The sequence below is a fragment of the Drosophila tropicalis genome, unplaced genomic scaffold (genome assembly GCF_018151085.1).
Source record: "Drosophila tropicalis isolate 14030-0801.00 unplaced genomic scaffold, ASM1815108v1 contig_845, whole genome shotgun sequence".
Taxonomy (NCBI): domain Eukaryota; kingdom Metazoa; phylum Arthropoda; class Insecta; order Diptera; family Drosophilidae; genus Drosophila; species Drosophila tropicalis.
The window spans coordinates 9,585,113-9,598,880 of NW_027173338.1; the positions used below are offsets into that span (position 1 = coordinate 9,585,113).

General features: G+C 41.1%; 5 protein-coding genes across 5 annotated transcripts; 2 read left to right on the top strand and 3 right to left on the bottom strand.

The window, feature by feature from the left end:
• Cap-D3 (Chromosome associated protein D3) lies at positions 1 to 9,878 on the bottom strand. The gene is made up of 7 exons (XM_068295354.1): positions 9,143 to 9,878; positions 3,198 to 3,484; positions 2,319 to 3,137; positions 2,095 to 2,258; positions 851 to 2,034; positions 520 to 794; positions 1 to 450 (listed from the first exon to the last, which is right to left on the bottom strand). The coding sequence occupies exons 1-7, from the start codon at positions 9,843 to 9,845 to the stop codon at positions 25 to 27; spliced, it is 3,858 nt and encodes a 1,285-aa protein (XP_068151455.1). The 5' UTR covers positions 9,846 to 9,878; the 3' UTR covers positions 1 to 24.
• On the top strand, positions 3,692 to 5,518 carry Coq6 (ubiquinone biosynthesis protein COQ6, mitochondrial). Its single transcript, XM_068295294.1, has 2 exons — positions 3,692 to 3,715; positions 3,777 to 5,518. Exon 2 carries the CDS (start codon positions 3,788 to 3,790, stop codon positions 5,186 to 5,188), a length of 1,401 nt encoding a protein of 466 aa, XP_068151395.1. The 5' UTR covers positions 3,692 to 3,715; positions 3,777 to 3,787; the 3' UTR covers positions 5,189 to 5,518.
• On the bottom strand, positions 5,540 to 7,823 carry LOC137581123 (glycosyltransferase 25 family member). The gene is made up of 2 exons (XM_068295293.1): positions 7,413 to 7,823; positions 5,540 to 7,350 (listed from the first exon to the last, which is right to left on the bottom strand). The coding sequence occupies exons 1-2, from the start codon at positions 7,613 to 7,615 to the stop codon at positions 5,691 to 5,693; spliced, it is 1,863 nt and encodes a 620-aa protein (XP_068151394.1). The 5' UTR covers positions 7,616 to 7,823; the 3' UTR covers positions 5,540 to 5,690.
• Positions 8,073 to 8,976, bottom strand: Cox11 (Cytochrome c oxidase copper chaperone COX11). Its single transcript, XM_068295356.1, has one exon. It carries the CDS (start codon positions 8,855 to 8,857, stop codon positions 8,135 to 8,137), a length of 723 nt encoding a protein of 240 aa, XP_068151457.1. The 5' UTR covers positions 8,858 to 8,976; the 3' UTR covers positions 8,073 to 8,134.
• An 858-nt stretch (positions 9,879 to 10,736) lies between the features above and the next one.
• LOC137581127 (uncharacterized) lies at positions 10,737 to 12,641 on the top strand. The gene is made up of 3 exons (XM_068295296.1): positions 10,737 to 11,304; positions 11,364 to 12,067; positions 12,264 to 12,641. Exons 1-3 carry the CDS (start codon positions 10,776 to 10,778, stop codon positions 12,318 to 12,320), a joined length of 1,290 nt encoding a protein of 429 aa, XP_068151397.1. The 5' UTR covers positions 10,737 to 10,775; the 3' UTR covers positions 12,321 to 12,641.
• Positions 12,642 to 13,768: the final 1,127 nt, after the last annotated feature.

The following is a 13,768-nucleotide window of genomic DNA, read 5'->3' on the forward strand; positions in this document are numbered from 1 at the left end:
TCGTTTATTAGTAGTTTTATTGTTCTACCAGTCGGGTGGTTGGAAAATTAGTTCCGTAACTAGCATATCGCAGCTGGATTTGCGCTGCCCCAATCTTGTTTTTGAGGGAGCCGCTTTGTGACGTTCCAGCGGCAGTTCATTATCGCTATCACTAAAACCTTCGGCCATTTGAGACTGTTCCGTGGCCTCATTTTCTACATCTGGATCCATATCCTCATCATCTTCGTTACGTTGTTGGGCTTTTCGTTGCTTTCTTTTCGGTGTCTTGGAGCCGCCGCGAAACTTTTGCCAAAACTCTAAAGGTTGAGCAAACTCAATGTAGGTGGGGAAACGCATAGCCATGGCCCGGCATAGATTGTCAAATGCATGCTGTAATTGTGGATTCATCACAGACTGAAGATTTCGATATGTTTCTTCAACATAACGTAAACAGCGTTCCAGTTGCTTCAACTGTAGTGGGGAAAACAAGAAGATATTTCACTTAAATTCATAGATTAATTTCTAATTGATTAGGCTTACAGGCTCCTCTAAAGCGTCACGTTGACGAGCACCACGACCTCGGCCTTTGGGTGCTGCATTCTCTGATGTTGATGCTGCTGCTGATGGCGACGGTGTGGGTGGTGGCGGTGGGGCAGATTCCTCCTCGCCCTCATCACTATTCTCACCATCGCCGCGTGCGCTGCTTGCTTTCTTGCCCTTTGTGTGAAAACAAATTCGACGCATTATGAAAAGCATATCCTGAACAACAGCCAAAGAGCCAGGCGACGTCACAAATGCCTTATCCTTGGTTTTCTCTGTAAGATTAAGGGATTTTGTGAGATGCAATGCAAGTTTAAATTTCCAAACTCACCTGCCAATAATTTAAGTTGTCCAAAGTACATAAGAAGTTTATGATCTTCCATGGTGGATATGATATGATTGTATAATAGTCTTCGATTTCTAGTCATATCCTCACCCTTGAGTGGTGATTGATATTTCGTGTTCGATTGCACTCCCCTCAACATGGACTGATCATTCAAGTCAAACGGGCACTCCTTAAGGCAATGTTCAAACAAAAGTTTATCATACAAACGCTTATAGCGTATGAAAAATGCATCCGCCTCCCGAGCCACCTCGGGACTTTCATCCACTAAACTTGCCAGCAAAGATGTCAAAATGGGACCCTTTAGCTTAATGTTTCCCGAAAGTATTACATCCTTTACACAGCGGAATGTCCTGACACGAGTCATGGCAAAGTTTGAATTAAGTTTGCCCAGAATGCATTGAAAATTGTTTTCCAAAATCGATGGATGCTTCTGGCCGAGATCGTTAAGGGCAATTAGTGTGGTATTTATAATCTGTGGTCTATCATTTTTGGTTAATATGACCTTAAATATGCGAGCCAAGCTATTGGCCAGATGATTGTCGCGCAGACACAGGCGACCAGCAATGACAATCATCCAGTTAGTCATGCGCTCATTATCGGTGTCGAACTGAGATTCATTCAATTTGGTGCACTCCTGCAAATACTTAAAAACAATGCCAACAATGCGTTCATCCACATCCTGTGGCAGCATTACAATAATTTCCGTATAGGCACCCAAGAGGCACTGTAACCGCGTGTACTCCTCTTGAAAGTTGCCCGCACAAGACAGTATCTCATCTCTCAGATCCTCAAGTAACTCTATTTGCCAATTTGCACCATCAGAGCCCATTGATGGCGCTTGGCTGAGGGATAAGTAATGAATTTGATTCAGAAGATTTATTGCACTCGATATGAGACCCAACCAAATGCTACCCGAACGCAATGCCGTCAAAAGTCGCTCAAATAGTTGGTTCAGAGCTGGCTTAGAAAAGTTGGCCAGACAGCAGATAATCAATTGTAAAGCTAACAATTGATTTGTCTTCATGCTGTAAGAGGATAAGCCATTAAAAATACTGATTAGTGCATCCAATTTGTTGGTTATCCGACTAGACAAGAACAACAATAGAGCCCAAGCTTCCGTTGCCGTTGAAGTGGATAAATGAGAGATGATTACATCAACCAGTTTGGGTCTGTGAATTAAATTTGAATGTTAAAAGGAATTCAGTTGAAACGCCCATAAGTGAACTTACGTGACAATTGGTTCTTTATCCAGTAGCATGGCAAAACGTTCTTGAAGATATGACCGTGGTTGGGTCATTAACAATGTGCCAACAATTCGCCAAGGCATAAAATGCCTCGGCTCATTAGAATACTCCATGGGTTGTATATTTTTTAAGACAACTTGATTAAAACTCTGCAAATTATACAAAATATGAGACAATTCTTTTAAGATTTGTGACTCTTTGAAACTCACTTGCAAGGATTGCTTCTGCAGTGCGACATCTTCATCGCTGAGCAGACATGCCCATATTCGACAATATACACAAATTAGAGCAAAACAATTGGAGTAAGTCTGCAATAGAGTTTCAATCATTTCTAGAGCTGATTTCCGTACTGAAGCCAATCTATCCACAGCCAGTAACGATGTCTCCCGCACAAAATTCGTATTGTAAATGATCAAGGGATTAATTAGGATAAGGCGTTCCAGCAAGGCAATGCCAGCTGCACGTGCCAAGCCATTATCTGAGTTGAGAAAACGCTGATAGATAATTTGAGGTAAATTCTTGACTTCTGTCTCAAGAGCTTCGTGACCCTCGAAGCTGAATGCATATTGTACAATGCCCGGCTTCTCGAAACGCAGTTCATTCCGATGAGCACCTGGTTCGTTAAGTGTCTCAACGTCATCGTCCTCGAATTGAACAAATCTTATGCTCTCATCCAGTATTTTATTGGTCATGGGCGAGCCTTGTTTGAGGGCCATAATTAACATTTGGCATGCTTTGCGCCGCACCGTAAACGTTCGATCGTTGAGGGATCGCATCACTTCCCTTATCAGTCCCACCTCTCGTGGCACTTTGGATACTTCATAGCGGAAAATGCTCCACTGGACTTCAGTTTGATGCTGCAATATACGCTCGGCAAGATCGAGGGCTCTGGTTTGTATCCCAACAGCATCGTCTGCCTTAATGGCCTCTATAATAAAATCCGTACATGATTTATTGCACTTGGCAAAAAGCGCTCCATCGTATTTGGCTGCATATCCAATGGCCACCTTCTCATCCGTGCTTTTCCACTGTGAAAAACAAAATAATAGCTTAGTTAGTCCGTTGGTGTTGTAAGCTAACCTACTTACCGCTTTAATAGGATTCGTGACAACACATTCAATGTAGAAATGCAAGATACGCGTCAATATGTCCGGATATTTTCCAATTAGATTGATAAAGCAATCGGATATATGTTCACCACTCTTCATGGCGCCTCCTCGACGACTACCACCCACAGTCTGGGGGCTATCTGCATAGATGTGCATGGGGAAAGATTGCCGCAATATCAATTGTAATGTCTCGTAAACGTCGCCATTGTGTTCCGTGGCTATTTCCTCGAACAGCTCATAGCATTTGGTGTGCAAAGTGGCAGCGCCTGTAAATTTAAAAAAAAGTGCGCCACATCGATAATTCCTCTTGTGATGTGTTTATCGATACATTTACAGTAAGTCAAAAAAGTATTGCCTAAAATAACAAATTTCAAACATAAATCTCTAAGTTTACCGTTTCCCTTATGCATCTGTTTTGAAAAATTTAAGTTTGTGAGTGTCTCAATACATTTTTGACTCACTGTCTGTGTGTTATCGATAGCACCTGAAAATCAAGTGTAACATTTCGCAAAACAGTAGCAATAAGAAAAACAGATTATAATCCTTCCGTTTCATCAGCTTACAGGATTATGTTCGTCCTATTGCGCAGGAATGGAGTGCTGGCGGCAACGCCTAAACTCCGCAGGATTAGCGCTCGCTTGCTGTCTTCCGGCACAACAGCAGATCGCTCGGAACATTTTGACATTATCATCGGAGGCGGTGGTTTGGTGGGCACAACTTTGGCCGCTGCTCTGGCAAAGAAAGCAACTTTTGCCAACAAGAAAGTCCTGCTGCTGGAGGGAGCTCCACAGTTCAAGGGCTTCAATGCAAGTGGTCCATACCAAAATCGTGTGTCTGCCATCAACAAAAACTCCATTGAGTTATTCAAGTCCATTGAGGTCTGGCCACTGATTGAGGCGGCACGTTTTAAATCCGTCAAACAGATGCAGGTGTGGGAGTCACATAGTGATGCCCTCATCCATTTTCAAGACAATAACTTTGCCAGCGATGTGGCTTGCATTATAGAAAACGACTTGATTCTGGATGCGGTTTACACACGCTTGAAAGAAGCCACCAATGTCCAGGTATTGAATAAGGCCAGGATTGAGAGTGTGCGGCTACCCAAAGACGCCCAGGACAATAGAAATACTTCCGAGCTTAAATTACAAGATGGACGCTCCTTCACATGCGACCTGCTCATTGGTGCGGACGGAGCGAATTCGATAGTGCGCAAGGAAATGGGTGTGGATGTCTTTTCGCTTAACTATGAGCGTATGGGCTTGGTGGCTACATTGGACTTAAGCGACGATGCTGGCGACAATTCGGTGGCATTTCAACGTTTTCTACCCAACGGTCCAGTGGCTCTGTTGCCATTGAGTCCGAAACAAAGTTCATTGGTATGGAGTACATCAGTTACACATGCAAAGCAATTGCAAGCTTTGCCGCCTGCCGAATTTGTGGATGCTCTGAATGAAGCTTTTTGCAGACAGTATCCACGTGTGGAATTGGCCGACAAGGCTTTGCAGGCTTTGAATGCCTTCTTTGGGCACACTTCTGCTCAGAATCAATTGCAGTATCCTCCACGAGTGACTGGCGTCCAGACCGGTTCTCGGGCCACTTTCCCATTAGGATTTTTGCATGCCTCCTCCTATGTAACCACTGGTGCCGCTTTGGTGGGCGATGCAGCTCATCGTGTCCATCCATTGGCCGGTCAAGGTGTGAATTTGGGATTTAGTGATGTACGCTATCTTGTAGATACTCTGGCTACTGCTGCATATGCTGGTTTTAAGCTGGGTGACAAGCAACATCTACTTAAATACGAACGACAATGTCTGACCAAGAATGTGCCAATTATGATTGGAGTCCATGGCCTTCATACGCTCTACTCCACTGAGTTTAGCCCTGTGGTATTGCTACGAAGTCTCGGTCTGCAGCTGACCCAGAACTTACCGCCCATTAAGAATATGTTTATGCGGGGAGCTATGGGTTAACCCATAATATATATCTAATATATAATTATAGCTATTGGGGGATGTTAAGGTTTAAAGTTGACTGTTTTATAATAAATTTATAATCACGAAAAAACTTAAAAAGGATATACACTTCTTGTTTTAACAACCACAGGCCCAGAGATTGGCGGCCTGTTTAATTAAGGTATATACATTATTTTATTTCATTCAATTTATTGGAATTATAGTCTTAGAATGTTACTGCAATTGTCAGTAAAAGTTAAGCCAAATTTGTAGAATTTCAAGAAACTTGTTATCAATAATGATAAACGTCTGATAATAGTAAAATTGGGAGAGATTCATTCTTATAAACTAGTTTGATCATTCGTTGCATTTTTGGATTTGGTGGTTTGGTATAAAAAAAGCTTAAACTAAGCCTAACTTCTATAAGGCACATTTGGCATGTTGTTGGATTAGAATTTAACTTAGTTTAAATCTAAATCGATTTGGCATTATAAATGTATGTATATTGGAGTCAATTAATTTAGAGCTCTTGGTGGCTCTTGGCAATCACCATAGAGGACAATTGATCCAACATGTGGTTGTCATCTTGGCTAATGAAAATGTGTTCGCGATCGCTCTTCAGGCGTGCCTCGCTGTCACTTGTTGTGGTGGCAGCCTCCACATTAATTTGCTGCGAGTCCTCAGTATCGGAAATATAACCCGATTCGCCAGTATAGTGAATGGGATAGAGTAAGAGTGGAGCAGCACTCAAGGCAATAAGATTACGCTCTTCAAACGCCGAGCTCCAAGTCTTATTTGGATGACGATCAAACATAAGGGGTAAAAATTCATCAACTGGTATCAGATTTTTCAACGGATTGGCGGCCAACAGTTTGCGTGCACCTTCCAGCGAAATGACATAGCCTAGAGTCCAATATGAGTAGCCAGCATGCACGAGGCTATCTGCTCCTTCCACCCAAGGCTCGGTCTCCTCTTTCAATCGCTTTCGTCCAAAGTATATTAGATCATATTCCACTGCATTTCTGGCCTGATCGATGACACGTTTGGCATTCCCTGTGAAATAGGGTTCGAAGCGTATATCGTCTTCTAGAATCAGAACCTCCTTCTGGTTTAGCTCCAACATCTGTTTCCAAATGTTATAGTGACTGAGAAAACAGCCAATTTCTCCCATAGTCATGGCACGATGATGATAGGGATCCTCATAGCCGGATAGAAATTGTATTCCCATCTCCTGTAGTCGTTCTGAATTCAACTGTTTGCCATCCACAGCCGAAAAATGCTCTACATTCAGTCCCAGCTCGTCGAAGAGATTTTCCATTTTCTGACGACGTTCAGGACGTCTATCAAGATTGATCATGTATATGTGATCCAGACTTAATTTACTTTTCTCTGGCAGCTGAACCGATTCTTGGAAATAATCCAAAAACGGCGGAACAGCGCCCAAATCATTTACCATATTAGCTCGGATATTAATTATCTGGAGTAAATCTTGTTCGAGCGTATCACTCGGTTCCAATGGCTGTAGCACATAACCAAAGGCAAGCTCGTTGCTCACATGCAATGGAATGCCAGAACTATTCGCCGAAATGGCAAACACAATAATATCATCTGCAGGTCCTTCATAGATGGGACTCTGGTTACGATTTTTCTGCAGTTCTTGCAAACGTACTCTATCAAAAGTCAGATTTCGTGTTCCTTTGTAATTCATGTCCACCAGCACGGCTGTGTGTATCATGGGGACTTGAAAGACGCCCAGTTTTTTAACTTGATAGATTTCCTTATATTCGTCCGTGCGCTGGTAATAATAATCCTCGGTCATGCCACACCAAAAATTGGAGTACAAACCCTCTGACAGCAGCATGGGTGCCACAATTGGCAGACGCAGTCCAGTCAGAGATTTTAGAGTTTGCTTTTCTGTCAACATGACATCGGCATCCAAGAAAAATACAAAATCAGCCCAAATATCACGAGCATACTCAAAAGCTTCCTCTTTCAGTGCAATCACATGCTTGAAACGTGACACCGGCCAATCGTACGGTGAGGTTTCATTATGATGACTTGGTCCCACAGTTTCATCATTATCAAGGGCATAGTTGACGCTGTGATAAAAATCAGCAGTTTGTTCCAACCATTGCTGCAGGATTTCAATGCTATTGTCACTGCTGTGGTCACAACGCACCCTGAGGGGAAATGGCCAGTTTGGATTATTAGATTTCAAATGGAGCACATTGCAATTACATACCAAATCGCTAAACGATCTTTGGGATAGTCAAGTTGGGCCAAATAACTGAGGAACATGGGTAAAACATGCGCCTTATTCCGAACTAGGAGTGTGACCAGCACTGTGGGTAGCAGGTACTCCTCCTGCTGCTCCTCCTGCAGGGACAAGCCGAATGCAAATGCAGCATATATTAAAATCAGGCACAAAATCACTTGTTTCTCCATTGCCACGTCATTCCTAGCTCTTGCCGGAGTTCAAATAGGTCATACACGCACTATCTGACGGAAGCGGCGGTGGCGGCGTCAACTAAACTGCTGGAGAATGCCTTTTGATTCTTCTCTTTTTTAATCTATTTATAATTCCTCCATATGATGCTAAGCAATGACTTTCAAACTCAAGCGATACCATAAACACAGTTGCTTTCAAACTGAAAACAGCTGTTGCAGGCACTGTTATCGTTTTAACACACGGTACTTAATCCTAAGATGAAGCAAGCTGTTGAGTTTTATAAACTATTTTAATCCACTTAACTCTTATATTGACGTTAGTGTCTGATATTCAAAACCTATTAAATTGTTTTTCGTAGATAACAGTTATGAGCAATAGTACAGTCTTCAGGATAACTGCAATGTCGACGTCATAAAACTCAACATTTTGTGTACAATCTTTCGTCTCTCTATATCGTGATTTTAACGAATTTATTTCATTTAAATTATATAAAATGTTTAGGTAACAATTATTAATTAACTTTGAACAACACTTTGTGTATGCGGCTTTGCGTAGCTGGGGAAGTTCAGTTGCAAGCCTTCTTTTGCCTCGAAGAAGGTATAGGACAGTGTGATTGTATCACAGTGCTCCAACGCTGGATCTTGAACTATTTCCGGGTCAATATAGAAGAAAACTGGCATATCGACCTCCTCGTGGGGATTTAGTTGTTGCTCCTCGAAGCAGAAGCATTGGATTTTATTAAAATAAGCTCCAGCCTCGAAAGGAATCACATTGTAAGTACTGATTCCAATGACGGGCTTATCTGTTGGATTGCGGGCAGTATAGAAGGCCAATGCTGTTTCTCCTGGCGCCACTTTGATCTCGTATTGCTGAGGCTTGAAGTTCCAACGCATAGAGGAGCCAATGTCAGCGTTAAAGCGTATCTTTAGCACACGATCCTTCACCTTTACCATATGCTCCACCTTCTCGGCATCATGGCCTTGCAGAGTGGTGCCCCCATAGCTGTAGGCTTGACAGAAAATGCTGTATAGTGGTACGGCTGCATAGCTAAGTCCCACGATGAGCACTCCACCAGCCGTTATGTAGTACAACGTTGATCTGGAGCGCAGCTTCCGGGCTTCTTCCGCCGGGTCGGTGGACTTCCATCGGATTCGGTGGGGCAATGACTGTGATCGATTGCTTCTCAGCAATTGCTGACACTGCCATCTCCCAGTGGCGGAAAGTAGCCGGCGCAGCATGGATATTATGTTTCCAGGATATTATTTTGGTTTTATTATTAAGAATCACATAGAAAGTTTTTTTTCAGCTCTGTTTAACAGCTGCGGCTGTTTGTCTTAGGCAACACTGACAATCAGCTGCGGCAATTTCGCGTTAGTAAGCACTGACATATTTGGCGCCAGATTATAACTGTACAAAAAAACTGCGCCAATTTGCAATTTTTTTTGTAATTTTGAATTACTCAAGTTGATTAAATTTAGTTTAAATTAAAGAACATTAGTTCATTTAAAAATGTTTTCACTTACAGGGATTAGGATAGCCCATCTTGAAGTTGTTGTATAAAATCTCCATCAGACACCGAATGATCTTGTCACGAGGCTGTAAATGCTCCTTGAAATGTACATAGCGGAATACCAATTTCAGATCATCACAGACGGTCAGAAAATACATCCAAATGGTTCGTTCGTTGCGATATCCATTCAGTTCCAGCAGTTTAAACACTTTCAGCACTTGCTCAATAATGTCCTGATCGAAGATACCGAAACTCTTCGCACCCGGAATGGTAAGCGTAAGAAAGTAAGTGCTAACTGCGTTAACTGCCAACTGCAGGTTAAGGTTTCTATTTAGGCCACTGGGTGCTGCTTTTAGAATGTGTTCCGGAGGATTGGCCAGGCTGACTAGGGTGTAAATATATGCTAGATAGGCATCAGCCGGTGACACGTTAATAAGGTTCGCCCAGTTGTCATGGGTACTATTGTAAGTGGGCTGGTTGGCTTCACGTATCCTGCGAATAATCACTGATAACTCTCGAAGTTGGGACAATTCATTCTCCTGTCTTGAAATGTTTGTCCTGCACATGGGAAGCGACCAGAATTTAACAGCGCGTTCATGCCAAACCTCATCGCTGGCTTCTTCACCGTATAAGTACTCCTCCACATCAACCCATTCTACATTTGGGGCATAATTAACTCGTAGATCTTGAAAAATGCGACTTAATTCCTCGGACATTGTTTGTTTACGTTTTTTTTGCAGGTGCGATAGATTGGCTATCGGAACAAATATTAAGCTTTTATCGCTATCGATTCTATCGGAGTAAAGTTATCGCTCATCGATTACTGGCGCAAATTGTGAATTTGTTTTCGAAATTGAAAATATTGCCCATAAATTTCCGTTAAAAATTTACATAAAATGTAAACTTTTTTACCGTTTTTTTTTGCCCATATCAGAAAAGATTCTTCAATTTATTCTTTAAATTCGTCTCATAGTTTTCTGTCTGGGTCTCTTAGGATATACTTTCGTTTTACTTTCAAAACTTTTGAATCAAAAGATTAATCGGATGGCATCGGACATTATTTGTGGTATGCGGGAAAATCGTAAGTATACATTACAACAACACAATTTGGTCTGCCTTTGCACTTTCGGAGGGAACAAAACTTAAAAATTCCTAATACATCCGGATAAATTAATAAATAAATAACTACGTTGAGATCACACTGAGAAAAAGTAAGTAAGTAAAAGTAAAAAGAGTAAAGCTAAGAAGTTCTAAACGAAAACCAGCAATTACTGTTTAATTATAAATAAAAAAAAATAAAACTTAGAAAATGTAATGCTGTTGGATTTTAAAATTTCTTCATGTGCATTGAATAAATGCATTGATATGTTATTGTTTGCAGCCGCTTGTTGATTTATGCATTTATTCAGTCAATTATGCAATTAATTGTTGTCAAACAGACAAAAAAACTTGTTTCTGATTCCTCAAACTTTAGAATGATGAAAATTGCAAACACCTGTCAGCCGCATACTTTTAGCTGTCACTGTAGGAAGTACATAACATAAACTATTAAAATATGCTGATCATAGTTCCCTAGATAATAATGTAGCTCTATGTAGATCAAAAAATTCAAGTGCAAAGCAAGCAGGAGCGCAGGGCATAGGAGTATGTCTGGAAAGCTAAGGCAATCGCCGGAGACCGGTGAAGATGTCCTGGTCCGTAGTCTACAGAGTTTGCCCGAGGACATTATCCGCTGCATATTCGCCTATTTACCTCGGCTATCTGATAAGGTGCATCTGGCCTGTGTCGACCCCAAATTTCGTCATATCTTCGAGAGATGGGCACGTAATCAAAAGAATATCCTAGATGCTGAGGATGTGGAACTGATGACATTGCCAGATATTATTGACTTCTTCACTGTGGCTGGACCATTTATTCAGGTACTTCAGGTGGATTGTGCCTCTTTTGAAAAGGAATCGTTGGTAGTAGAGTTCATAGTGGAGTTTTGCAAAAACCTCGAGGAGATTTACTATACCAATGTGGCCGATGAGTTTCATTATCGCACCATAATGGCCAAATCGACAAAATTGAAGAAAGTATCCATCGATTGCATAGACGTCGATGATGTTTTAACATTTGATTTAGAAGCCAATCAGGATTTGGAACACTTTGAGCTCGCCCATGGTTGTTATTCTGGTATGTGCCTCTATCTGATACCTCTCATGGCTTGGTACCTTGGTTTTTCTTAATTTTAGGGAAACATCTTTGCGGATTTTCTAAGCTCCGGACTCTGGTGCTACGTGATTGCCTACTATGGAATTCTGGGGAATTTGGCATACCCCTGAAGTCTCTAAAAGTCCTAGATTTAGATGATTGCTGTTTTGAAGTTTCGAATCAATCGTTATTCGACAAAATCACTGAATCCTGCCTTGAACTGGAGGAGCTGTCTTTCTCTGGTAGTGATATGAATTTTGAAGTCATTGCCCAATTGCCGGAGCTCAAACGCTGTACTCTAAAAACCTGGATGACTTCCAATGAGTTGAATCTTGGTTTTCTGGCCCAATTGGCCGAACAGAAAGGCAACAAACTAACCACTTTGCATTTATCTGGCCAATTTCTTTTTACCAACGAGCACGTTCGCTATCTTGGGCAACTGAGCTCTCTGAAGGAATTACGCTGGACGAATAATGATGTTCTTGAAGACGATCACTTTAAGTTTTTCAATGATCTGCCATTGTTGGAAACCTTTGCACTTTCCTGGTGTGGACAAGTCACAGATTTGGGCCTCATGAGATTATTGCGGAAGTGTGAAAAACTTAAGGTAATCGACCTAACAGATTGTGAATTGATAACCAATGAGTTTGTGATCAATGCTATAGCCTGTTGTGCCAAGTCGTCTCTGGATAGGCACTTGGTGGTGAATTCTAAGGGCACCAAGATTAAGGAAACTATGCTATCAGTAAGTACACTGTAAGAACATTATTTTAATCGAAATCAACTTCCTCTACTGTCTTTTGCATACATAAAGGGGCCCTTACCATTAATTTATATACATCACAATTCTGCAACGTTGCTTAACTTAATTTCCTCATTCTATTAACTTAATATTCCTAGTCTATTAACTTAATATTTACTTATTCATATTTCACTTTTAGCATCCAGAGTATTTGGCATACTTAAATCATGTGAAACTCAACTTTATAGATAAATGAATGGACAATTTCAGTTGCTTTTTTTGTTTATTTGAATTTCGTTTTGGAATCTGTTAAAATCACAATCGAATGACCATCATTCCCATCACCTGGCCTTAGTCATTCTACCAACACAAATCTCGGGGAGCAGCCAAGTACAAAAAAAAAAAAAAAATTTACTCACAAGGAAGTGCTCTCTATGTAGTGTCTGTGGTCAATATTTATGATCACGCACACAATGCTCCATTAGCCAGCGGATAATTGCTGGAGCTTGGGCACCTTGGATGCACTTGGGCATTTATTTATAATACAATAAAAAATACAAAACAAAATAGCTACAAAAAACAATTTGATATTCGATATGTTTAGTTGTCGGCTTGCGAGGGGGTTGGTGGGGGTAGAGATTCGATTCACTATGGTCGATCGATCGATTTGTAATAAATTTTCGCATTCAATTGTTACTTGATCTTTGTGCGCCAATTGAAATGATGTCTGTGTTAAAGCAGCAGGAAGCCCAGCAAGTTATAGATCCAGAGAGTGTGGAGAGAGAGAGAGAGAGAGAAACTGAGACAGAGACCAGTTGGTGAGATCAACTCACCTGCAAACAGTCGATTGGTTAGTCATCGGTCTTCCCCACTCGGCTCCCCTCTTTGGCACTTATCATCACACTCTCTTAGCCAGTCTCGGCGATTGTTGTCCGCTTCCAGATTGCCTGACCTCGTGTTGCTCCTTAAATGGTTATAGCTTTGACTTGGTTGTAGTACACCAAGCATAAAGTGCCTTGACATGTTCAAATGTCTGTGCCTCTGTGCCTGCTGAGTGTTTGACTTTGTTTCTTGACTAATTAGTGTACTTTAACTGGTTTAAACGATAATGTTTGACATTTTGTAATCGAATAGACTCTCTTGTGCATCTTCAATTTAGAGTTTACATAGATGGATATATGTATATCCTATATATCTCTATGTACATATATATACAAGTTGAGTTGCATGAGAAGCTTAAATTAAGCCTCAATTTGTATGTACTCAAAGCGTGTCCAATCACGCCTGTGAATTATTTAACAAAAATATCTTTTTTTCCTCTTTATTTCATAAGAGAGAGACAAGCCTTAAAATTGCTCGAGCTGATGCCATAGAAATTTGTGTTGAGGGGGGTGGCGTTGGGGGGGTCTATGTGATGATTATGGGAAATGGCTTTTGCTATCGCTTAGCACACCTTTTGCCAACTGAACTTTTGAAATGTGTTTGCTTTTGTTCAGATGCTTGGGAGAATATTTTTTGGAGGCGTCTATAAAACATTTTACTGTTAAGTAAAAGGCAATCGTAAAAACGAAATGGATAACTTTATGATTTACCTATGTACACAAAGTATGTATATGCAAAAAAATATGATTCCCAAATTCATGTTTCTAAATCTTGTGAGTGTAAACCAAATGATTAATAAATATATTTATGATTCCTCACTTT